The 26,260-nt window shown below is 42.4% G+C and overlaps 1 protein-coding gene across 1 annotated transcript in view; it reads right to left on the bottom strand.

Annotated features, from left to right (window-relative positions):
- The window catches only part of LOC306852502 (RUN domain-containing protein 3A-like), a 76,424-nt gene that overhangs the window by 36,529 nt on the left and 13,635 nt on the right, over positions 1-26,260 (bottom strand). The window contains exons 2-8 of the mRNA XM_079389397.1: positions 19,485-19,600; positions 19,259-19,386; positions 18,265-18,350; positions 17,980-18,069; positions 17,646-17,726; positions 16,149-16,311; positions 15,867-16,024 (exon numbers count right to left, since the gene is read on the bottom strand). Of these exons, the coding sequence (XP_079245523.1) occupies positions 15,867-16,024; positions 16,149-16,311; positions 17,646-17,726; positions 17,980-18,069; positions 18,265-18,350; positions 19,259-19,386; positions 19,485-19,600 (822 nt within the window). The remainder of the gene's footprint in view (positions 1-15,866; positions 16,025-16,148; positions 16,312-17,645; positions 17,727-17,979; positions 18,070-18,264; positions 18,351-19,258; positions 19,387-19,484; positions 19,601-26,260) is intronic.

Raw genomic sequence — 26,260 nt, 5'->3', positions numbered from 1 at the left:
GACGGGTACAGGTTCCACTTCAACGCATAGAGGCACCTCGTAGAGGGGGCTCTAGCGGAAGTGATGGTGTCAACTACCGCAGGGGGTAGGTCACCTAGAACCTCCGCGTCCCGTCCCGGGACCAGACATGGAGTTTCCAGAGGTCTGGGCGCGGGTGCCACAGGGTGCCCCGTCTCTGAGAGACAGGTCTTCTCTCAGAGGAATGGGCCAGGGAGGGGCTGTCGCGAGGAGCACTAGTTCCGGGAACCAGGTCCGGTTGGGCCAATACGGCGCAACTAGCAAGACCTGCTCCTCGTCCTCCCTGACTTTGCACAAGGCCTGTGCAAGAAGGCTCACTGGGGGGAACGCATACTTGCGTAGGCCCCGGGGCCAGCTGTGTGCCAGAGCATCCGTGCCGAGGGTCCCCTCGGTCAGAGAATAGAACAACTGGCAATGAGACGTGTCCGGGGTGGCAAACAGATCTACCTGTGCGGTCCCGAAGCACCTGAACATCAGCTGGACCACCTGGGGATGGAGTCGCCATTCTCCCGGTAGCACCTGCTGCCGTGAGAGCTCGTCGGCTGCACGGTTGAGCAGGCCCGGAATAAAAATGGCACGAAGCGACCTCAGATGCTTCTGACTCCAGAGGAGGAGATGGCGGGCGAGTTGTGACATGCGGCGGGAGCGTAGACCACCTTGGCGGTTGATGTACGCAACGGTCGCAGTGCTGTCCGAACGGACTAGTACGTGCTTGCCTAGTAGCAGCGGTTTGAAGCGGCTCAGTGCAAGACGTACTGCTAACAACTCGAGGCAGTTGATGTGCCAATGCAGTTGAGGTCCCGTCCACAGACCTGAAGCTGCATGCCCGTCGAACGTGGCCCCCCAGCCGGTGGCAGAGGCATCCGTGGAGACCACAGAGTGCCTGGACACTTGTTCCAGGGGAACACCTACCCGCAGGAATGAAGGGTCCGACCACAAGCTGAGAGTTTGGCGACAGTGCGGAGTCACTTGAACCCGGCACGAGCCGCTCTGCCACGCCCATCTCGGGACTCGATCGTGGAGCCAGTGTTGGAGCGGCCTCATATGAAGCAATCCGAGTGGTGTAACCGCGGCTACAGATGCCATATGCCCCAGGAGCCTCTGAAAGAGTTTCAGTGGTGCCGCTGTTCTGCGTCTGAGCGTGCTCACGCAGCTCAACACTGACTGGACACGGGCCTCGGTGAGGTGCGCTGTCATGTTGACCGAGTCCAACTCCATACCGAGAAAAGAGATCCTCTGCCCGGGGGTGAGTTTGCTCTTTTCCCAGTTGACCCGAAGCCCTAGGTGGCTGAGGTGGCTGAGCAGCATGTCCCTGTGTTCGCACAACTGCTCTCTCGACTGGGCTAGAATAAGCCAGTCGTCGAGGTAGCTGAGAACGCGAACACCCCGCTCGCACAAGGGAGCAATGGCCGCCTCCGCGACTTTCGTGAAGACGCAGGGCGACAGGGCAAGCCCGAAGGGTAAGACCTTGTACTGATATGCCCGTCCCTCGAACGCAAAACGAAGAAACGGTCTGTGTCGAGGGAGAATCGAGACATGAAAGTACGCGTCCTTCAGGTCGATCGCTGCAAACCAATCCTGGGGAGTAAGCATCTTGAACGGTAGCCTGTGAAGGGACCGGTTCAGGACGCGCAGTTCCAAGATTGGCTGTAACCCACCACCTTTCTTGGGTACAATGAAGTACGGGCTGTAGAAGCCGGTCTTCATATCGGCTGGAGGGACCGGCTCGATCGCGTCCTTCGCCAGTAGGACTGCGATCTCTGCCCTGAGCACAGGGGCACTGTCTGCCAGAACACGGGTGAACAGAATGCCCCTGAAAGCAGGGGGGCGCCGGGCGAACTGAATCGCATAGCCGAGTCTGATGGTACGGATGAGCCAGCGAGATGGGCTGGGAGTGACAAGGCATGGTGGCGTCGTCGACTGCCAAGCGCGCCCTCTTGGGGCCCAGAGGTTTCAGAAATTGCTCTTTCTTTGAGAATGTGGGTACCACTGACCCGTGGGTCAGTGGCAGAACAAAAGGAAAAGGAAACAAAAGATTCTCCACCCGGCCCTCCACCGGGGGAAGGAGTGGCGCCTTCGCCATCTCCTGAAGAGCAACTTGATCCACCTCTGGGCCGCCCGTCTCAGGGACGTTTGCACCGTCGCTTGCCCCCTGGTTTGGCAGTGGCCTGGATGGGCAGGGTCGGCTTCTTACGGCTTGCTCCGCGCTGAGGCCTGGATGGTTGCTGCTGCTGGGGCTTAGCAGGAGCGGAGGACGCCGCAGAAGGCCGACCTCGGCGACGAGTAGACGGAGGATCTGCGGCCGGCGGACGGGAGGAAGCAGCAGCGGTCCGCCGGGGCAGGATGTGCCAGATGGCCTCCGTCTGCTTCTGTGCGGCCGAGAACTGCTGGGCAAAGCTCTCGACCGCGTCGCCGAACAACCCAACCTGGGAAAGAGGGGCATCCAGGAACCGATATTTATCGGCGTCCCTCATATCCGCCAGGTTGAGCCAAAGGTGGCGCTCCTGGACCACCAAGGTGGACATCGCCTGTCCGACTGAACGTGCAGTTTTCTTCGTCGCCCGGAGGGCGAGGTCGGTTGCCACACGGAGCTCCCGAAGGAGCTCTGGGTCAGAACCACCCTCGTTCATGTCCATGAGCGCCTGGGCCTGGTGGACCTGCAAGAGCGCCATGGCATGGAGGGCGGAAGCAGCCTGTCCACAGGCCTTGTAAGCCCTCGCCGTTAGACCGGACGAGAACCTACAGGCCCTGGACGGGAGGCGCGGATTACCCCGCCAAGAGGAAGCGGACGCCGAACACAGTTGCATCGCGACGGCCCGCTCCACTGGAGGGATATCCACGTACCCCTCAGCTGCCCCGCCGTCGAGGGTGGCGAGGGGGGAGGAGCCACTAGAACGGCTTCGGGCACTATACGGTGCCTTCCACGTCCTAGACAGCTCCTTATGCACCTCCGGAAAGAAAGGTACCGGGGCGGCGCACTGAGAACCAGCACGGCCCGCCCCGAGAAACCAATCGTCCAACCGAGAAGGTTCGGGACGTGGTGGAGGGTTCCACACAAGCCCAACCTTCTCGGTGGCCCGGGAAAGCTCGGACGCCACATGCCCCGAGGGGGGTAACGCAGCCGAGTCATCATCTCCAGAGGACTGAAGCTCCCCCTCCGATGCTGCGATCGACATCTGGTCGTCAGGAGGAGCCCCAAAGGAAACGGCCGGTCGTTCCGGAGAAGGACCAAGACGCTCGCTAAGGGACTCCAATGGCAGCAGCGCTTGTGAGGCATGAGGGGCCCGCGGAGGTTGACTCGACGGGGAAGCCCTCACGGTAATCCTCAGATCACCCTGGTCATGCACCGAAGTAGGTCTATACTGCGGGGCAGAATAAACACTAGATCGGGGCATAGGCGAGGGGACTGCACCTCCCTTGAGGTAAGCGAGTCTCGATCTAAGCGCTGAGATGGGAATGGGAACACGAACTATCCACAAAAGCCGCCTCAGCGTGTTGAATGCCCAAACACGAGAGGCAACTACTGTGGCCATCTGCTGGCGCCAGGGAACGACTGCATCCAGAAACGCACAAGCGGAATGACATCTTGAAAAAGACGCAGGTTCACGCTTGTGTTGCTCTTTTAGAGAAAACAAAAAAAGAAAATAACTCTTTCAGTGTCGAGGCACCCAGGGGTAGCCGCGGTGTGACTGAACACACAGGGAATGCCCACCAGACCGACACACACACACACAGACAATCGTGCTGTGAGAACAGCAGTTGTGAGCTTCACTGCTCGCGGCCACCGCTGATCGCGCCGTCACACCAACACCAAGGAGAGTCCTCTTCTTTAGGCAGTCTTCTTGTAGAATGAAGCAAAGCTCGGCTCCGAAGCGAAAGACAATGTGTGCGTGCGCCCGCTTCCGGTTTATACCCGCGGGGCGGGGGCGCGTGACGCGTTCACGCACGCCAACGTTCATTGGCTTGTTCTGTAGATACTCGAAGAGGATAGGGCTCTCTGAAGTGATCCCAATTACGTCGTCACGTCGACGTTACGTCGAACGTGAGCGACTGAAAGGGAACTTGATTTTCACGTTGGTCTGAATGAAAATGCAAATTCATTCTTTGCCACTAGGTGCCACTTTTGGAGCGTTAAATATAGCTGTTTCCCTGGTAACTGCTGTACACAAAGCAGCACTGTGCTCACAAACACTGCTTTAAATGAAATTGACCAATCGGACCAATCACCGCAGATTAGCATCACGCAAAGGAGGGGTTTGGAAAAATAAATCGTTGAGAAAATCGTTTGGGAGTCGTTGAGCAAATCAGGTAAAAAATAAATGCATATTATAAGACAATGAAAGTGTTTTTTGACCTTGTATGCATGTCAACCTGTTGTTGGGACTCCCAAAACCAAAATATGAACATTTCATAACCCATAATAGGGGCACTTTAAGAGATGTTTTTCTGATATATTTCTCTTTCTGGATGGTATGCAGCCAATGAAAAGCCTCACAGGCCACATGCTACAACAAACACAGCAACACAACAACACTCGACCAATGAAAGCCAGGGGTGTATTCCAGAAAGCAAGTTTAACTTACTGTCACATATAGGCTAGACCAGGGCTCGTATTCTTAAAGATTCTAAGAATCCTCTCAGAGAGCTCCTAATTTAGATTTTAATTTAGACAATTTCTAACTAGGAGTCTTAGCTTAAAAGTGATTCAGGACCAATCTGAGAGCAACTCTGAGCGAGGAAAAGACAAGTGGTGTCAAAAGTATTCACATTCATTACTCAAGTAGAAGTATAGATACTAGGGTTTAAAAAGACTTCTGTAGAAGTTGAAGTATCAACTCAGTTTTTTACTCAAGTAAAAGTGTAAAAGTACTGGTTTCAAAACTACTTAAAGTATAAAAGTTAAAAGTAATGAAAAAAAAAAAATGCCATTAAGGACAAAAGCTTAGGCCGCGGCACAGGGGCCTATTGTGCACTACCCCACCTCCTCAAAAAAACATTTTTCTAAAGGCCATAATGACTATAATGTTATATTAAAATGTTAATGTTGAAAAATGTGGGATGCACTAGGCTACCTGTTTCAGCCGGATATGTGCCCACTGAAAATGAACGCATTTTAGTACAATGCAAATACATTAAAAAACCATATATGTGTACTACTGAGCATTAACGTGTTTCATGGAGTGGAAGATATGATGACTAGTTGCCTGTAAGTATTGTAATGGTGCAAAAAGTCAAACTTCAGAGGCATGTCATCAATAACCTTTATTGGAATGTAAATGTACATCCAAGCCTAGCTGCAGGAATCTGAGAGGGCAACGGACGAAGAGAAAGCACCCGTTTGATAAATGAGCCAGTAGTGGAGAAATAATAACTTTTAAGAAATAATCTTTTTTGAGTGTGACATGATTTGTGTCATCTGCAGGTGCGATGGATCGCGTACAAACCAATAGGGTGTCGGAATGGTATAGGTCAGTGCTTCTCAAAGTCCGGACTCCGGTCCGGATCCGGACCCGGAGGGAATTCAACCCGGACCCGCTTCTATTTCATATTTCAAGAACACTAATTATATTTCCTACTTTGATAAAAGCACGTTAAACTTGTAAATCATTTGTTTATTTATTCTTATTTTTTTATGTCTTTTTGGAAAAGTCCGAAATTGCAGGCGAGATATTAAAACTTTTCCTTCATGACATTTGTTGTCATCATGACATCCAGTGAGCGTATGACGTTTGACATAATCGGCGACATTTCACCGCTAATATTTAAATTTTTTTGTTTTGTTTTGCTATCACTTATATTATGGCAATTTGTCTTATGGCAGTGCCAGTGTATACATTTATTTGTGGCGGCTTGTCACAATATCAAAACTGACCGCTACAAATAGATTTTCCAAAGGGCTTATACTTCGTTGAATAAACTGAGCACTGCGCGTTTCAAAAATAAAATGCTGCGCGGGTGTTTTTATATGAATGTATCTTTTAAAAGAACCGTCCGTTTTCTTCAGAAAAGCTTTGATGTCAATTTTCATTTGGTCTTTCCTGTAATGGCTGATAAAGTAGGCTTATTTGATTACAGTCGTTACCGGGGAAACAGCTATATATCACGCTCCAACAGCGCCTCCTGCTGGCAGAGAATCAACTTGCATTTGCTAGTCTGCGGGAAACACTGGTGTCTGTCAGCAAACATAAACAAAAAAACATGCTTCAGAACTGTTTTGAGAAGGTGCTTAAGTTTTGAGCCATGTATTATTACTATGAATTAGGCTACTACTACTACTATTACTATCTTGTGCCCTGCAATAACCATTTACGCAAACTCTCTTTTGATATAAAGGGAAAAAAAGAGAAAATCGGCCCAAAAAAAATCAGCATCATATATCGGCCATAGGCTGCCCTGATTTCTAAATATCGGCATTGGCCAGAGAAAAAACATTATAGGTCGACTTCTACTGCTGACACTTAAATTAATTGTTTTGCCACTTTTGCACTTGTTATTAACGTATTTTGAATGCAAAGGGAACCTTTTTTTTTTAAATGAGTGTTTATTTGTTATATGTTATGTATGTTTATTAAAAACCCGTTTTGTAATAACCAATTGTTCCGGACCTTTGACACTGATGAAAATTCAGATTTGGATCTTTGAATGTAGACTTTGAGAACCCCTGGTATAGGTTTATATTCTCATCCAACCACAATTCGCTCTATCCGAATGGCGCGATTTATCTGGATAGGTTTTTTTTTTTTGAGCGATGACCAAGGGCGATGCTAGGATTTTCATTTTAGGGGGGCTCAGCCCCCAATGATGGTATAATAATAAAAAAAAAAAAAAATATTTACAAAAAAAATTATTCTGTCACTGTCTTTAATCACTTCTATGCATAACTGTATGATAATTAATGCCACATGCACTGTAATATTAAGTTCTATATAGAAAGCTAAATTTTCAAATGAAAATAGCAATAACGTGATCATTTTATAAAGTATGCGTATAATGTGTTAAGGGCTTTCGCTGAAGGAAACAGCTGTGGTGTGATGAGTGGTGAATGCAGCGAAAACTTTACAGAAGATTGGAAACCGATTGCTCTCCCATGACTTTTTGTAAACTGTATTTAAGACAAAGAACTGCACAGATGTAGATATTATAACAATCTATCGATAAACACACACCTTGTCCTCTCCTCTGCGCCACCGCAGTCTGTGGATTGAAGAATGCGCAGAAAGATGGGGTGGTTTGAATGGCTTCCCATAGGGAGGAGCCGAAGTCTGCTGCCGTTTGAAATTTAAAGGGGAAGAATCGCAAGATTTTTAGGGGGGCTGAGCAGAAATTTAGGGGTGCTAAACCCCCCCTAAAAATGACCTAGTAACGCCCATGACGATGACAAGCCGGAATAAAAACGAGCCGAAATGAAATAGGAGTAACGAGGCTATTTTTAAAATGTAAGGAGTAGAAAGTACAGATAATTGCGTGAAAATGTAAGGAGTAGAAGTAAAAAGTCGGCTGAAAAATAATTACTCCAGTAAAGTATAGATACCCAAAATTTCTACTTAAGTAAGGTAACGAAGTATTTGTACTTCGTGACTTGACACCTCTGGAAAAGACTAAATCTTTTATCTTAGTGAGGAGGCGGGGCTTACCCCAAGAAGGAAATAAAAGAGCACTTTTAAGAGTAGGGTCTATTATAAGCCTTCACTTTGAAATTACAGACGTAATTTTTCCTGTTTTACCGTACTCTCTCTCTCTCTCTCTCTTCCTCTCTCACACACACACACACACACATTATATATGTATATACAGTATATTCTTTATTTTTTATTTACCATGCTGTCATACTTAACATATTTTATTGGAAATGTACAGCGACACAATAAGGTTCTGAAAGTGCTTTTATTGTTTGTGTGATCACTTTGCTTATAGAAGGTTGTGACAGATCTAAATCATCACTGCTGCATAGTTGCATTTTCCAGTTGCTAAATATGTTAAATGTACTTAATGTAGTGATTACGTCATTTTCTTAATTTTGAGAATGTACAGATTTATGTGCAGATTCCAGAGAATTTCTGTTAATCATTGTCTGTCAGCAGCACATAAAAAGGTATGTTTTGGTAATGGAAGGATAGCTGGGATTTAACATGTTGTGGCTTTGATGCAGCAAGAGTTCTGATAAAATTTGTCCTGAGGAATTATCCTTGTGTACCCTGTGTTGTGCTCTCCTCCATTTACACTTCATTTTCTCTCTCATTACACCCCTTTCTCTACCCACTCCACCTCCTTATAGACTTACTCCTCTTTCTTTTCACCCCCCCGCCCCCCGTTTTTAGTTTTATTTATTTTATTTATATTTTATTATTATTATTTGCATATTCATTCTTGCTCTTTGTATACTTTCCCTTTTATTATTGCTCTAAAGTAATTGTAATAAATGTGTAAACAATTAGGAAAATGCTTCGATTACCTGAGATAAGGGAATGAGCAATGCGTGGGAATGCATATGGGGAAAAACTCCTGTTTTACTCAGTACTGAAGCCTGATTTGTTCACGTTTGTGTAGCTGCATAAACCAATGACACTTTAGCCCAGAAAAGGCAGAGCCGACCACTATATAAGTCGGCTCGGAGCGCCATTCATCAGATCATTTGACTGAAGTGACAGTCATCGATTCGCATGCAGCTTATAGCGCGGCAAGTGACGCAACGCTCATTCCCCTAACTCAGGGAACCGAGGTTACGTCAGAAGCACAGATATAACCAGCTTTGCCCAAGGGGGGAAGAATGGCAGTTAAACACAAAGAACCTGAGCCTACAGGGCAGGGATGTCTAAGTCATAAAATCTGGCAAGTGTGGATGGCGACGACCAGCCGGCGGCTGCACAAATCTCACCAATAGAAATCCCGCTGGACCAAGCCCAGGAGGAGGTTATTTCCTTTGTGGAGTGGGCCCTCACACCTATAGGGCATTACAAGCCCTATGAGTAGGGGTGGGCGATATGGCCAAAATATCATATCACAATTTTTTTTAGAAATATCATGATTCACAATTTTATCACAATTTTTGTCATGTTGGTTTTTACTATTTTGCAAGTTGTCTGAGTGTTACAGCCAAAGTAATTTCCCTGTTATAAAGATAAAGAATGCTATAAATATGAAAAAAGAATGGTGGATATTTAGGCCAAAGTGGGTGAAGATAAAAATTTTCAATATTTTATCTTTGCCATTCAAAAATAAGAACAAAGTCACACATTACAAATGCACATAGTATACAAATAAAACAAACAATGCTTTATTTTCAGGTACAGTAGGTGTATTTAGCAGGAGCATTAAAGAAATTGAATGAACAAACATAAAAATAACACTATATAGCTTGATTCCTATTTTAAAGCAACTGTATTAAAGTTTTACAGTCAAGAGTAGTGAGTGATTTTTCTGTTTGTGTTTTGAAGTTTTATTAATAATAACGGCATAGTTCACCCAAAAATAAAAATTCTGTCATCTGTCTGTCAATTCTGTCACTGTTTTGTTTTTATATCATCTTTTACTCACTCAAAAGTTGTTTTTAAGCTGAATGAGTTTCTTTCTTCTGCTGAACATAAATGTTGTTTTGAAGAATGCGGGTAACCAAACAGTTCCCAATGACTTCCATAGAATCCTAGTTTTTTTCAACTGTTTACTTTCATTCTAGACATAACCAACTGTGGTTGGTTTATATATGTAAACCTTGTGTGTTTTGACAGTATTAGTGCAAATGATAACTAAGAGGAGTGAGCACTTGGTCCCCCCGACATGCCTGACGAGCTGAGGAATCAGGGCAATCGGGGGGAAATTCTTTCTGTGCCCATAGAAGTAGGCTGTAGAGAGAGTGCGACCTGAGACTGCCTTAGCGACTGATGTAAACTACCTCGGGAGGATCATGAGCGAGCACCGCCGCTTCGGAAGCCTTGTGAGCGTGCACCGCCGCCTCGGGAGGATCGTGAGCGTGTACCGCCGCTTCGGAAGCCTTGTGAGCGGGCACCGCCGCTTCGGAAGCCTTGTGAGCGTGCACCGCTGCCTCGGGAGGATCGTGAGTGGGCACCGCCGCTTCAGAAGCCTTGTGAGCGTGCACCGCCGCCTCGGGAGGATCGTGAGCGTGTACCACCGCTTCGGAAGCCTTGTAAGCGGGCACCGTCGCTTCAGAAGCCTTGTGAGTGGGCACCGCCGCCTCGGGAGGATCGTGAGCGTGTACTGCCGCTTCGGAAGCCTTGTGAGCGGGCACCGCCGCCTCGGGAGGATCGTGAGCCAAAATTAATGGGTCAAAATTAACCATTTTTCTTTTATGCCAAAAATCATTAGGACATTAAGTAAAGATCATGTTGCATGAAGATATTTTGTAAATTTCCTACCGTAAATATATCAAAACTTCATTTTTGATTAGTAGTATGGATTGCTAAGAACTTAATTTGGACAAATTTAAAGACTATTTTCTCAATATTTAGATTTTTTTGCACCCTCAGATTCCAGATTTTCAAATAGTTGTAATATTGTCCTAACAAACCATACAACAATGGAAAGCTTATTTACTCAGCTTTCAGATGATGTATAGATCTCAATTTTGAAAAATTGACACCTATGACTGGTTTTGTGGTCCATGGTCACATTTAACCTGTTAACGTTCACCAGAGCGACCTCGCACTGAACGCTCTTTGTTTGCATGTGTCATTGTTTTCTAATAGAATAAATGAAACGGGACAAAGTTAATCTTGTCAAACTATATATCATTCTGAGGGTCTAAGCCTTAAGCATCGACGACAGATCGCTGTTTTTCGATGGAAAGCTTATAAGGAATGAGTGGCACAAATTTGCTACATTTGTGTAAGCAGTACACATCCAAACACGCAGAATAAAAAAGCAGTACGTACCTTTATCATTGTAATAACGAGCCACAAACGCGTCCACTGCTGAAATCCCAGTTTAGTTAGAGAGGTAAGGGTCCACAGAACAACATCCCAGCGAGCACTTTTAGTCCAGCGAAACAATAACGTTGTAATAAGGATGAATATCCCTTTGTTTACGTTTCATTTCTTCAGAGAGTTATTGTTCGCGTCCGTTATGGAATAAATTACGCTCAAAAACAGCGTCTTGGTGGTAAAAAAACAAAACGATGTTGCAGCATACGGTTTTACAAAAATAATGAGACCGTCTACGGAAAAAAAAGTCTCAGAAAAGCGGAATATAGATTATTTGAATTTGGCGCTCCCTCCTGCCAGCTCTGACGCGGGCTATGACGCTTCTGTCATCTGAGCGGGGCGTAACTTAGCGATCTGCTTTATCCATAAAAAACTGTTTTTTTTTTCTTCTACATTTTTTATATGTGTGTGTGTGTATTGTGTGGGGAATGTGGCCGTGTCTGCATGATTATAATATGTATGGACGGACATCAGCGTGTTTATTAGCGACTCTATGACGGCTATCATTGTGATTCATTGATCAGCTATTACTGATTATATGGCCCATCCGTTTTATTATCATCTGAATGGAAGCACATCAGCGTGTGTTTACTGACTCTATGACCATGTCTGGCAATATCACTTCACGTCTGGCAGTGATATTTATCATTGTAATAACGAATAACGAAGAATACTTCAGTATACATACTATATACAAAGCATTTTTTTTTCTATTTTTTTTCCTTTTTTATTACTCAAATAATTATTTTTGTATTTTTTAGTGCTCAAATAAATCTGTCTATTATTTTATAATTGAAAAACTATGCAGGAACATGTATAATGACTAAAATAGCTTGTATAATTCTGCAATCCATTTGGTGGTTATTTTTCCTCAAACAGGGGGGTGGGGGGACTATAAATAGTTTCAGAAAAAATATTGCAGGAATCTCATTTTTCATGGTATCTTCTTCAAATTTGAAATATGAACTTATGAGACACATGGCTTTCGATCCATTACTTTTCTGGATTGCTCCAGGACTTATTTCATGTATTTGTATATGAAATAAAAAAACATTCAGTGTGGAAAAATATTTTTCAAGGCACGTCAGTGCCTATAACTTTTTATCTTTTTGAGCATTATCAACTCTGGATGATAGATAGTAAAGCCCAGAGTCTCTTCTTTCCAAAGATACCTAATTTGTTTGTGTAAACACACTTTGTCACAAACTGTTACCATTTTAATTTAGGTAGGTTATTTTCACCTGCGAGGCCACAAATGGAGGTGAAGGTTAAAAAAAAAAAAAAAAGAAAAAAGTACCTTCTGTAATTCACATTATCTTGTTTGTCGTAAAGAATGAAGAATATCTATCGTCCAACCGTTTTAATTTTGACTGCCAACTCTTTAAAACACATCAAATCAGCACAGAAACAGTATTCAGTTGAAGAAAAGACGAAAGTTATTCTCAATACAATTATCCCCATTTAAATCATAAAGTTTGAAAAATAGATTTAAAATCATGTGTAAGGCCACTGAGAGCATGCTGTTGTTGCACATAAAATATTCATGTTTAGAACAGTGCAAATGCAAACACCATTAGAAACTCATAGCTCAGCATCACACACCATGATATGGGTTAAAATGAGAGCCCATTTCTCTCCAAAACGGAGCCAGTTTTAGCGTTTTGCAATAAAGAAATAAGAATAACTAAACTTGACAATTTATGTTACAATTTTAACAAATGCACATTGTTCTAGAAGGATGGCATCATGCCATACCTTTTACACATTTACTCGAATTGTTATGTTGAAAAAACTATTTGTAAGGAAAAATGCATTAAATAAAGTATTTCTGGGGAAACTTTTTCAAAAGAAAACACAAACTCACGTCTCTCTGCTGAGCCGCGGCGGTCTCGGTGAATCAGCAGCATCCACAACTGAATGCAACAAAAAGTGTTGAATTTGAAAATGGTTTATGCGCGAGTGCACTTGCTAAACGGAGGCGGATTGTATAAAAATAGATTAAAAATAATAATAATAATAATAATAATAAAAAGGTGTATTAATAAGCTGCAGTTTTATTACATCACGGGCTGACACAGATGCAGTGTATTAACGCCACGGGTCATCAATAAGGTGCAGATTGGTCCTCAATTTGAGTACATTATTTCAAATCGTTTTACAGTGTTTCCAACACACCTTTTCACAGCGCGCATCACGCACTCAAACTCATCAAAAGTCAACAAGTTCAACAAGCAACAACGACTTATCCAAGTGACTGCAGCAGAACGCACGCGAGAGAGACGAAGCAGCGCAGTGAGTGGGAATTTACCAAACGTGGCACTTGCACGCGATATCCGAAACCCCACACCAAAATTCAGGTTGTGTAGATAGGCAAGCATATATACAAATCATTTAGTAAGCAGAAATCCGAAATTTACCTTAACATATTAGAGGAAAATGTGACTGAATTGATGCTTGAAGAATGCACTTCCAGCAGCCATGATAGACAGCAGTTGGCGGTTAAAGTTTTCTATACACAATTTGATTTGACGAAAGTCACAAGACCGATTACTAGCTCTCTGTCCAATCACATTAATGGATAAAAATAAAATTAAAATAAGCATGTAACGACCACAAAGGAAGGAAAATAGAGGAGTAAAAGTACCGATACATCACTTAAAATGTACTCAAGTAAAAGTAAAAGTGCCTTGTGAGTGGGCACCGCCGCCTCGGAAGCCTTGTGAGCGGGCACCGCCGCCTCGGAAGCCTTGTGAGCGGGCACCGCCGCCTCGGGAGGATCGTGAGCGTGTACCGCCGGTTCGGAAGCCTTGTGAGCGGGCACCGCCGCCTCGGGAGGATCATGAGCGGGCACCGCCGATTCGGAAGCCTTGTGAGTGTGCACCGCCTCCTCGGGAGGATCATGAGCGTGTACCGCCGATTCGGAAGCCTTGTGAGTGTGCACCGCCGCCTCGGGAGGATCGTGAGCGTGTACCGCCGCTTTGGAAGCCTTGTGAGCGGGCATCGCCGCCTCGGAAGCACCGCCGCCTCGGAAGCCTTGTGTGGCACACCAGCCACCCTAGCTGGGGAACGTGCCAGGAGCTCCACAAATTCACCAAAAGTCAGGTGGTCCAGCCCCCTCATCCTCCACCTGTTGAGGGGCTCCTCAAGGGCACTATTGAAGAGGTCCTTGAGGGCTGCCTCATTGTACCCCAAATCCTCTACTGCACCACCGAACCTCAGGGCAAACTTCCTCACGTCAGTGCCCTGCTGACGGAGAGAGCTCAGGGCCTGATATTGGAGGATGCGTTGGTAGAGGGGGCTGCTGACATTAGAGGCTGGTGGATGGTGTGAGCCCCTTCTCCGCTGAGTCCTCATTTGGCTGGTTCGTTCTGTCATGGCTCCGGAAGAGAGATGAGGCGAGGACTCAAGTGCAGGAGAATGGTGTGTCCTTTAATAATAAAACTAAACAAAAACTGAAGAAAAACCACCCCGAGAAAAACAGGCAGGCAGGCCGAGACTGCGCACGCACGCACGCACGCACGCACGCACGCACGCACGCACGCACGCACGCACGCACGCACGCACGCACGCACGCACACACACACGCACACACACACACACACACACACACACACACAACGTCAGACATCTCACATTAAGCATGAAATAGCACAGGACTGCAAACCACAGAAGAATAAATAGGGAGACAAACGAGGAGGACACAGGTGAAGTCACTGAAACAATAACGAGATAACAAGGAGGGCGGGGTCAGACAATAGACAGGAGAGCACATGGCACAAACCACAAACAACAAGCCATGTGCTCAAACAAACACACAGTGACATCTGGTGGCCAACCAGGGCATACCAGCAGGACCGTGACAACCCCAAACTTTTGAATAGCATTGTATATTGTAATACATTTTTTTAAAAATAAATGCTATTCTTTTTAACCTTTTATTAATCAGAGAATCCTAAAAAAAAAAAAAAAAAAAGGAAGCCCAACGGTTTCCAACATTGATTATATGATTATATTGATTATAAATCAGGATATTAGAATGATTTCTGAAGGATCTTGACACTGAAGACTGGAGTAATGATGCTGAAAATTCAGCTTTGATCACAGAAATAAAAAAGTAAATATATATAAAAAAATATAAAAGTATATTAAAATAGAAAAATGTTCTTTTAAATTGCAATAATATTTCACAAAATAACAGTTTTTTCCTGTATTTTTGATCAAACAGATACAGCCTTGATGAGCAGAAGAAACTTTTTAAAAAAACATAAAAAACTTTTGAGCGGCAAAAATGTACCGATATTTCCACGTTGTTTTTACATGGCTAATTGCTTAATAATGATAATAATAATAATTAAAAAAAAACACACAAAAATTTTTTTTTCCCAAACTTACTGCTGCACTGCATCTTGCTCTCTCATTGGCTGTAGGTCATCGCATCGCATTTTTCAGTCAGAACTCATTTCACACAGCAGGATTTTAAATCACTGACAGGTCCAGATATTTAGCATGCCAAATATTTCACAGGCATCAGCCATTCTCTCAGATCGTATCTTTGATAATTCACACTGCGTGACTGTCACTCGCGTGAACGAGCACCGATTTGCCTCTGATTTCAGGCATTTGTCGGCGATTTCGCAAAACCTGTTGGCGGGTGAAAATCGGGGCCAAAATCATGCAGTGTGAACTTGGCATAAGTGAATATGAAATCTCTATTCTCTATGAAAATATCTATTCTTTCATTCATTAATATGAAGGTAAGTTTTTGAATCTGACAGTTTGTTATTGAATTATTCATAGGAATAATGGAAGCAGAATGTTTTACCAAAAGTCTATGTCTGAACAAATTAATCTAAAATAATTCCATAAACTTCCCATATCTTAAGAATCAGTGGTGTGTGGGTATGTTTCTCTCACTGTTGTTCCTGCAGCTCCAGTATGATGTTCTCCAGTTCTCTCTTTTCTTTTTGGCTCTGCAGCTGCAGTTCTTCTAGTCCAGCTGTTAGTTTCTTATTCTCCATCTCCACATTCTTTAGCTGAGATTCCCGCAGCCTTACCAGCTCCTCAAGGTACCCCTGAGCACAAATAATACAAATGCACACTCTTTAGCACATGACGTATTCATTACAATTCATTACGTTACGTACCCACTGAAGTAAATCTTGTATTGTTCTGTGTGTGCGCGTGTGTGTGTTTAACCTTTTGAGCATTGACGATCTTGAACCTCTGCTCCATCTTGCGGCACTTGTTCCTCCAGCTCTCCTCATCAGTGACCAGAGGGATGTACGGATGCTCAACACTGTCATCACTGTTACTGCTGTCCACACTCTGACCATCCTCATCGTCACTAAGATAATCATAACTGAACCACACACAACACAACACAACACAACATCTCATTGCTCTGGCAACAGAACAGCAGCACTCAGTGGGATACTTGATTTTGGTCAATTTGACCAGCACTGACCAGGTCAAAATTACTTATGAGTCATCAGTTTGAATTAGTTTAACAAAAAACTTGCTGAATCTGTCTGGGCTGCGTTTCCCAAAAGCATCCTAAGTCTAAGTTGATCATAGCTCCATTGGTTTTAATGGGTCTACTATGTACTTAAGCTTACAATGCTTTTGGGAAAAGCAGCCCTGAACAGTTACTAAATCAAAATCTAACTGAACTCATTTTTTTCTGAATATTGAGTGAACATTGTATTTACTACATTTCAACAATTTTTGTGTATTGCTTATGTAATAACATATTATTAATATTCCAATGTGATCAGATGTGATATCAGTTGACCACTAACTATAATACAGAATCAGCACCAACAGAAAATTTTTATTTCTTTCAGGAAACCATATAAATATCAAGCATTCCATTAGCATACAATAATGGTTATAACTGACTCTGAACATTCTCTACATTATAAAAAATGGTAAAACTGTAAGAGGCTTCTCTCAAAAATCAATGGGAAGATTGAGAAGAGAAATTAGGGGATTTAAACTCAAAATATCTGGCAACCCCAATCATGCGGAAGCATGCTAAGAGCACAAGTTAATGGAAATGCCAAATGAAAACAACGTTGTAAGAATAAATAACCAGTGGGACAATATTTCCAATGATTTTGCTTATTAATTGAGAGAACAATAACAATATGTGACCCTGGACCACAAAACCAGTCTTAAGTCGCCGGGGTATATTTTTAGCAATAGCCAAAAATACATTGTATGGGTCAAAATTATCTATTTTTCTTTTATGCCAAAAATCATTAGGATATTAAGTAAAGATCATGTTCCATGAATTTTCTACCATAAATATATCAAAACTTAATTTTTGATCAGTAATATGCATAGCTAAGAACTTCATTTGGACAACTTTAAAGGTGATTTTCTCAGTATTTAGATTTTTCTCAGATTCCAGATTTTCAAATAGTTGTATCTCGAACAAATATTGTCCTATTGTCCTAACAAATCATACATCAATGGAAAGCTTATTTATTCAGCTTTCAGACGACGTAGAAATTTCAGTTTTGAAAAATTGGCACTTATGACTGGTTTTGTGGTCCAGGGTCACATATGATTAAAATTTGATTGATCATGCACCTTTGAATAAAGAGATATAAATAAAATCTAAACATCAAAGCCCACACCATTACCTGCAAGATCCCCTGTGTCATACTGTAGGAAATAAATGTTCCTCACCTTTGAGTGAATTTCAGATATGGAGTGTAGTCAATAACAGCCTCAGACTTCCCATCCAGAGCCTCCCCTTTCAAACAGAAACTGACAACAAACACAGAACAGCAAGGATTACGCAACATTGATTACATTATACATTATAGCTCAGTTCCAAAATTTGCATTAAAGTATCATATGCATTAAATGAGTGTGGTGTGCATAGTTTCTGCTGATGTAAAACATTCAAAATCAATCCCTTATGAGGTTCCATTTCAGTTGGTTTTGAAACATAGATTGTGTGCTATGTAGTTTTATTACCCCTTCAGTTTATTACCCCTTCCATTACCCATCCTCTTACCTGAAGTCAATCGCTCCAAGTCCGATGAGCATTCCGGTCAAAACAGTTGCTTCCTCTCGCAACATTATGGCACCTTCATCGTAGAACCTCCTGTAGACAAACACACACATGCAATACAAAAATATTTACATTATAGACGCAGCATTTTATGTATTCGATAGTGCAATAGTGTAATGGCTGTCTCAATTTTTATGCTTACACTGGATATTGATGACTGGGTATGACTGCATAAAAGGATCATATTGGTAGTTTGATTAATATTGAGTTTTTCTCTTTCAGTCTGACCTGGTGGTGCGGCTATCTCGCAAAGCTGTGGCGATGTATTCAGACAGCCGTTTCTCCATCAGTGCAACCCGTAGCCATGCTCTGCCCTAGAGACGCAGAAAAATCACAAATCAAGGCAAGCTTCATCATACAAACATCAATATGCATACACTGCAGAAACATTAATGAATAATTTGAAAAAGAGCTGAGTCGATTAATTGTAAATGAGAATAAAACATACCAAAATCATATTTTTTGAAGAAAACCCTACAATTTTAAAATTCACCAAAATGAAATTTTCCCCTGTACTAAGAGTATTCTTGTTTTGTAAAAAAAATACATTATTTATACATTAAAATTAAATACAGCACTTTGTCATGGTATTTAATTAATTTATAATGGTGGTTCCAAAAACAATCATATTTTAGTATTTCATGGGAATCTCTTTTTCTCTCAATTGTAAGTTCATAATTGCTCATAACAATTTATTTTAGCTTTAATTCAATAAATAAGAGATTAGTTTGAGTTCTGCATGTTACATTATGTTTTTGTATGTACATCAGGCTCTTTTATCTCAAAACACATTATCCAAAAATACTTTATTCTATCATATTTTATTCACCTTCATTTCTAAACCTGTTTGACTTTCTTCTTTTGTAAAACAAAAAAGATATTAAAGATATTTATAAAAAAGGATATGTTGGCAAAAAAAAAAGATCCATTTTGAGACATTTCTCAATATATCTACTTTCATGTTCCACAGCAAAAAAAAAGTAAGTCATACATATTTGGAAAAACATGTAAATGAAGACAGATTTTTCATTTTTGAGTGAACTATCCCTTTGAGAACGAACCTTACTTAATGTACTCCAATGTACTTCTATCTTACAAAATGTACCATGGATTTTTGGTTTGTGTATTAAATTGAAGCATTCGTGATTATGTAATTATTTACCCATTCTAATTTATTTATGATGCTATTATTTAAGATATTTTTAGATCTTTGTGTCCCCACCTTTGCTCGTGAGGAGTTGATGTTCTCCATGTTCTCAATGCTGCTTATGCAGTTATTGGGCACTTTACTGCAGGCCAGACGGATGAAGTCCCAAAAACTGCGCTGACCATCAAACCAGCTACCGGAGCCTGCAAAAGACGTGATGTGGGAGATCAGTTTCATTTACATCACTGGCTTAAATATGTCCCTAATGTTCTTATAAAGTTAAAATGCAATGCTTTCTTACCTTTAAAGCGGTGGCTGAGGATGTGTTCTAGAATAGCAGCAAAGTTAATGAACTCCTCAGACGAGTCATCGATGGGCTCTGCTGTGTACTTCTCTAGCAGTGTCTTCACTGAAAACCTGCCATGCATACACGAGCAATACAATGTACTTCAACATGGAAAAAATTACCTGGTTTCCATTTTGCTTCAGTACCTAGAGAACACCACTGATTCCATATGGGGGCTTTCTCTACTTGTTTTTCCAGTTGATTTCATCAAGAAAGTGTCTTATTTCATTAATTTCAACTGTGTACTGTACATATTGTGGACCATAATTGAAATCTCAAATGAAAAAGAAGTACACTTTAGCATACTACTAAAAAATGCAAACAGATTGTAATATTTTCAGACACTTAACTGCATGTTATTTACAATTGAGTAAAAATATTTTATTGTACATTTTTATTAAATCATAATAGTTGAACTTATGTGTTTTTTGACCCAATTAAGTAGGACTTATATTTTTATTGTCTCTATTGTCTTTGAAATATAGTACTGTTGTGTTTAATGTCATATCTATTGATATTTAACTGTCATGTGCTTCAATATATTTGTAATTACATATTTGTATGATGAAGTTGCAATTTAGTACATTTAAACTTATAAACTTTAAATCAAATAACATAACATACAGTGCCCTCCACTAATATTGGCACCGTTGATAAACATGAGCATATAAAATAAATCTGCAATGTTTATCCTTTTGATCTTTCACTCAAAAAATTAACAAAATTCTAACCTATCGTTGAAGTAAAACAATTGAAAGTGGGGAAAAAATCTCATGATGAAATAAATGTTTTTCTCCAATGTTGGCCACAATTATTGGCACCCCTAGAAGATTTTATGAGTAAAATATCTCTGAAGTATATTCCCATTCATATTTACATTTTTTTAGCACACCAGGGTGACTAGGAGCATGAAATTGTCCAGCCATGACTTCCTGTTTCACAGGATTATAAATATGAAGAACACAAAGGCCACATTCCCTTAACAATCCATCACAAGGAGTAAAACCTAAGAATATAGTTCTAATGTGCAGAACAAGATTGTTGAGCTTCACAAAATAGAAAGTGGCTGTAAGAAAAGAGTTAAAGCATTGAAAATCAACTAAAGATGTTAAAAATCTGCCTGGAAGAGGATGTTTCTATATCGTCCTAATGCACGGTGAGGAGGAGAGTTTGAGTGGCCAAAGACTCTCCAAGGATCACAGCTGGAAAATTGTAGCGAGTAGTTGAGTCTTGGGGTCAGAAACCTAATATATATATATATATATATATATATATATATATATATATATATATATATATATATATATATATATATATATACACACTCACCTAAAGGATTATTAGGAACACCTGTTCAATTTCTCATTAATGCAATTATCTAATCAACCAATCACATGACAGTTGCTTCAATGCATTTAGGGGTGTGGTCCTGGTCAAGACAATCTCCTGAACTGCAAACTGAATGTCAGAATGGGAAAGAAAGGTGATTTAAGCATTTTTGAGCGTGGCATGGTTGTTGGTGCCAGACGGGCCGCTCTGAGTATTTCACAATCTGCTCAGTTACTGGGATTTTCACGCACAACCATTTCTAGGGTTTACAAAGAATGGTGTGAAAAGGGAAAAACATCCAGTATGCGGCAGTCCTGTGGGCGAAAATGCCTTGTTAATGCTAGAGGTCAGAGGAGAATGGGCCGACTGATTCAAGCTGATAGAAGAGCAACTTTGACTGAAATAACCACTCGTTACAACCGAGGTATGCAGCAAAGCATTTGTGAAGCCACAACACGCACAACCTTGAGGCGGATGGGCTACAACAGCAGAAGACCCCACCGGGTACCACTCATCTCCACTACAAATAGGAAAAAGAGGCTCCAATTTGCACGAGCTCACCAAAATTGGACGGTTGAAGACTGGAAAAATGTTGCCTGGTCTGATGAGTCTCGATTTCTGTTGAGACATTCAGATGGTAGAGTCAGAATTTGGCGTAAACAGAATGAGAACATGGATCCATCATGCCTTGTTACCACTGTGCAGGCTGGTGGTGGTGGTGTAATGGGGTGGGGGATGTTTTCTTGGCACACTTTAGGCCCCTTAGTGCTACTTCCAGCAGGATAATGCACAATGTCACAAAGCTCGAATCATTTCAAATTGGTTTCTTGAACATGACAATGAGTTCACTGTACTAAAATGGCCCCCACAGTCACCAGATCTCAACCCAATAGAGCATCTTTGGGATGTGGTGGAACGGGAGCTTCGTGCCCTGGATGTGCATCCCACAAATCTCCATCAACTGCAAGATGCTATCCTATCAATATGGGCCAACATTTCTAAAGAATGCTTTCAGCACCTTGTTGAATCAATGCCACGTAGAATTAAGGCAGTTCTGAAGGCGAAAGGGGGTCAAACACAGTATTAGTATGGTGTTCCTAATAATCCTTTAGGTGAGTGTATATCAAACATCCTCTACATCACCACATGTTGTTCGGGCGGGTTTCAAGGAAAATTCTCCTCACTCATCGAAAAACAATCTCCAGCAAATTCAGTTGTCAGACACGACTGGAACTTCAAATGGCACTGGCTTCTATGGTCATATGAAACTGAAAAAAGAGCTTTTTGGCAGGAAACCAACCAGATGAGTTTAGTACAAACAGGAATAAACAAGTACCCCATGTCCACGGATAAATATACTGCTGGATCTTTCTGTTTTTCTGCCAGAAGTCCTAACATCTTGTTCAGATGCATGGCATCATGGATTCTATCAAATACCAACAGATTAAAAAATCAAAACCAGACTGCCTCTATTAGAAATCTTATATTGGGTCGTTGTGATGACGGGTGCTGGGGTGACGTCATCACCACCACGGCGGAGGAAGCATGTGAAATCTGTACAATTAACTGTTTTATGTCTCTTTGCATTTGGTATTAATGTTTTTGCATTCCTGTTGACTAGGTTGTAGTTTATTAGGTTTATTATTCTTTAATGGTAAGGTTTAATACAGTTTAAGATCATGCGGTTTGTGTTGACTGCAGATAGGTGCACATATCAGTGGTTCTCGCAACGTGTCATGTCTACTACTGTTCCCTTATGATATATTTTTTCATTAACCACACAGAGACAAGTTGTAGTTGTGTTATTTATTATTTCAAGTTTCTGTTTATTTTTACATTTGCAAATGGCTACCTTGCATGCTGTGTACTCACCATATCCTGGTTTTGTGACTCCTCAAAGGAAGAGGCGGGACTACAGTGTCCCTTTTTCTTGAGTTGGGTTAAACCATTTCTACTATTAAGGAGGGGGCTTAACCCTTGGTGATGCAGACATGAAAATATGTCATATAATGTTGCTTACATTTTGTTTATATTAAAGAGTTGAATTTATGTTTTTATTTCATGTATTTTTGAAGTTTAATGATTTAAATGGTTAAAAGAGCTTGTATTTGTGCTTCCCAGTTTTCTGATATTGGTGCCCCCGTAGTTGATTTGGTCTTATGTGTAATGAGTCTGTCTTAGGCTATATAAGCCAGTCTAAACTGAAGTTTAGGAGGACAAGGTGGGGGCATACTGCTTAAAGTGTCCAATGTAGAGTTTGCTGCCTGTAGCAATTAGTTTTCTTTGGTCGTTTAATGGCAAAGGGGACACTGAGTTAAGTTCCTATATATTTTTGTAAATGCATTTTTTTTGTTTGATTAGTTCCTAATTCTGATTATATTCTTTTCCCTCACTTACTGTGAATGTGTATACCCCTACTTCTCCACTGGCATTTAATAAAAGTCCTCTTTGGATGATATCCGAGTCCTGAGCCTATCTACCACCTCCCTTCGACCAACACGGGACACATTACGACAAATGGTGGCAGCGGTGGGATCCAGTGCAGTAGACGGCTTCAGGAAAACGTCAAAATGCCACCCAAGAGGCAGACTATTCAGAGAACAGTGGAGGAAGATGAAGATGGTGGTGAGTCAAGGGCTGACCAAGAAGATACAGGGCCGGTAGAAACCACTTCAAAGATGGCAGACCCGATGGGGGAGAAAATGGAACAGCTTAGGAAGACGTTGGAGAGCTTCATGCAGTCACAGCATAGCAGAGAGTCTTATCTAGAAAAGGAAGCGCAGCGTCAAGAACACAGGTGGCGTACTCTTCAACATCAGTTCGGGCAGTTACAGACGGAGGTGCAGAGAGAGCGGCAAGAGCGGCAAACATTGGGAGGTGTGGCAGCGCAAGCTTTTCCCTCTTCGACTTCCGTATATAATGCAACCTTTCCCACACGTATTCTCCATAGAAGGCAGAGTAGCGAAGAGGGAGATGAAGAGATAACATCACCGGTGACCAGGCAAGGAGTAGCTCCACCGCAATGGATGGGTTGGCAAGGCCCAAAGATGTTACCTCTGCAAGAGGATGATGACATCGAGCATTATTTGACAACATTTGAGCGGATTGCTCAAGCTTGTAGGTGGCCAACAGAGGACTGGGTGTTGCATCTAGTGCCACTGCTCACAGGCAAGGCAAGGGCGGCTTATGTTGCCATGGAACTTGATGACACTTTGGTGTATACTAGAGTGAAGGACGCAATATTGGTCAAGTTTGAGATTAATGCAGAGACCTACAGGCGGCGCTTTAGGGCAAAGGCCCTACAGCAAGGAGAGACTCCCAAAGAGTTGCAGGCAAGATTGAAAGATCTTTATGACAAATGGATAACTCCCAGGCATCGGACTAAGGAGGAAATAGGAGAAACGATTGTTTTAGAACAGTTTCTGGCTGTGATCAACCCTGAAATCAGAACTTGGATTTGTGAGCACAACCCCACCTCTTCGAGACAAGCAGCTGAGTTGGCTGAGACATTCATCGCTGCTAGAGGTTCAATTTACCAACTAGGTTACAGCCAAGGTGGCACCTACAGTGCAACTGGTAAGTCTGGCAGGGGGTTCGGTAGTGGTCAACTTTTTAGCAGTACTAAAGGCTATAGTTCACAGACTCCCCAATCCAAATCTTACCCTAAAAGTTATCAACAGTCAGAACGTCAACACAAAGAGAAGCCAGTGATTATCTGTCATGGATGCGGCCAAGCAGGGCATAAGAAGGTAGAATGTACATTACAAAGAGTCAGTAATGCTCGTCTTTGTTATGTCCCTAGACCATCGCAAATGCTAGGGGAGGCAGGTCAGAATATAGACACAGTGGTCCCGGTGAAGATAGGAGGTAGGCAGTTCATGGCTTTGGTGGATACAGGGTCTAGTCAGACGCTGGTGAGACAGGAGTGTATTAAAGATCTACATGTGTCCAGTCAAGGCAAATTAAGGGTATGCTGTGTCCATGGAGACGAAAGAGAGTATGCTACTGTTGATTTAAAGATGGAGGTTGAGGGACAGCCCTATCTGTTGACAGTAGGCATTGTGGACAAAGCCCCTTATGCAGTTATTTTGGGTAGGGATGTGCCTGTACTGGTAGACTTATTGCAAAGACAGACTGGCGAAGCTAATGTCAGAGTAGTTACAAGAGCAAAGGCAAGACAAGTAGAGGAGCGTAAACAGACTCTTAACTTGTTACCTTTTGCGAAGGAGCCTAAAGGTAAAAGGTCCAGAAGAGAGAAAAGAAAAGAAAAAGTCAGAGGAACAGTTATTGCTGAGCAACTCCCTGAACCAGATAAGAACGACTTGTATGACATACCTCATAATATGGCTGATTTGCAGAAGCAGGATGTTACACTTGAAGTTCTATTTCAGAAAGTTGGTAATTTACATCCGGGAAATAGACTTAAAGACAAAGAACGATTTGTGGTGAAGGATAACATGTTGTACCGACAAACAGATAGTGGTGATCAGCTAGTTGTCCCACAGTCAGTCAGGGCTAAAGTGTTGCATTTGGGCCATTCCATTCCTTGGTCAGGGCACTTAGGGCAACAGAAAACGCTGGCAAGAATTTCAAGTCGATTTTACTGGCCCCGATTATACATGGACGTGATTGACTATTGTAAGTCATGTCCAGAGTGCCAGTTAACAGCCCCTGTTAAGAAGGGTGACAGAGCACCCTTGGTCAGTCTACCTATAATCGATGTACCTTTCACAAGAGTAGCTATGGACATAGTAGGTCCTTTAGAGAGAAGTAGGTCAGGGAACCGTTACATTTTGGTTGTGTGCGATTATGCTACAAGATACCCTGAAGCCTTTCCTCTTAAAAAGATTAAGACCAGGCAAATTGTGAATGTGTTGGTGCAGTTGTTTTCACGGGTAGGGATACCTACAGAAATCCTTACAGATCAAGGCACAAATTTCACTTCGAGACAGATGAAAGAAGTTTATTCCCTGTTAGGCATACGAGCCATTAAGACCACTCCGTACCACCCTCAGACTGATGGCATGGTTGAACGGTTCAATCAAACTTTAAAGGCAATGCTCCGTAAGTTCGTGTCTGAAACGGGCTCAGACTGGGATCAGTGGCTGCCTTACCTTCTCTTTGCCTATCGAGAGGTTCCTCAAGCCTCAACAGGGTATTCTCCATTTGAATTGCTCTATGGTCGCCAGGTACGTGGACCACTGGACATTCTGAAAGAGGCGTGGGAGGGAGACAAACCAAGAGAACAGGTGAATGTTGTTTCATATGTCTTGAGAATGAGAGAAAAAATGGACTCTATGGCGGAACGGGTCCACATCACTATGGCCAAGTCCCAGCAACAACAGAAGTCGTGGTATGATCAGTCATCTAGGCATAGAACTTTGACCCCTGGCCAAAAAGTG

The sequence above is a fragment of the Barbus barbus genome (assembly GCF_936440315.1).
Source record: "Barbus barbus genome assembly, chromosome: 32".
Classification (NCBI taxonomy): domain Eukaryota; kingdom Metazoa; phylum Chordata; class Actinopteri; order Cypriniformes; family Cyprinidae; genus Barbus; species Barbus barbus.
Note: the sequence above shows the minus strand (reverse complement) of the source record. Positions and strands in the feature narration are given on the sequence as shown.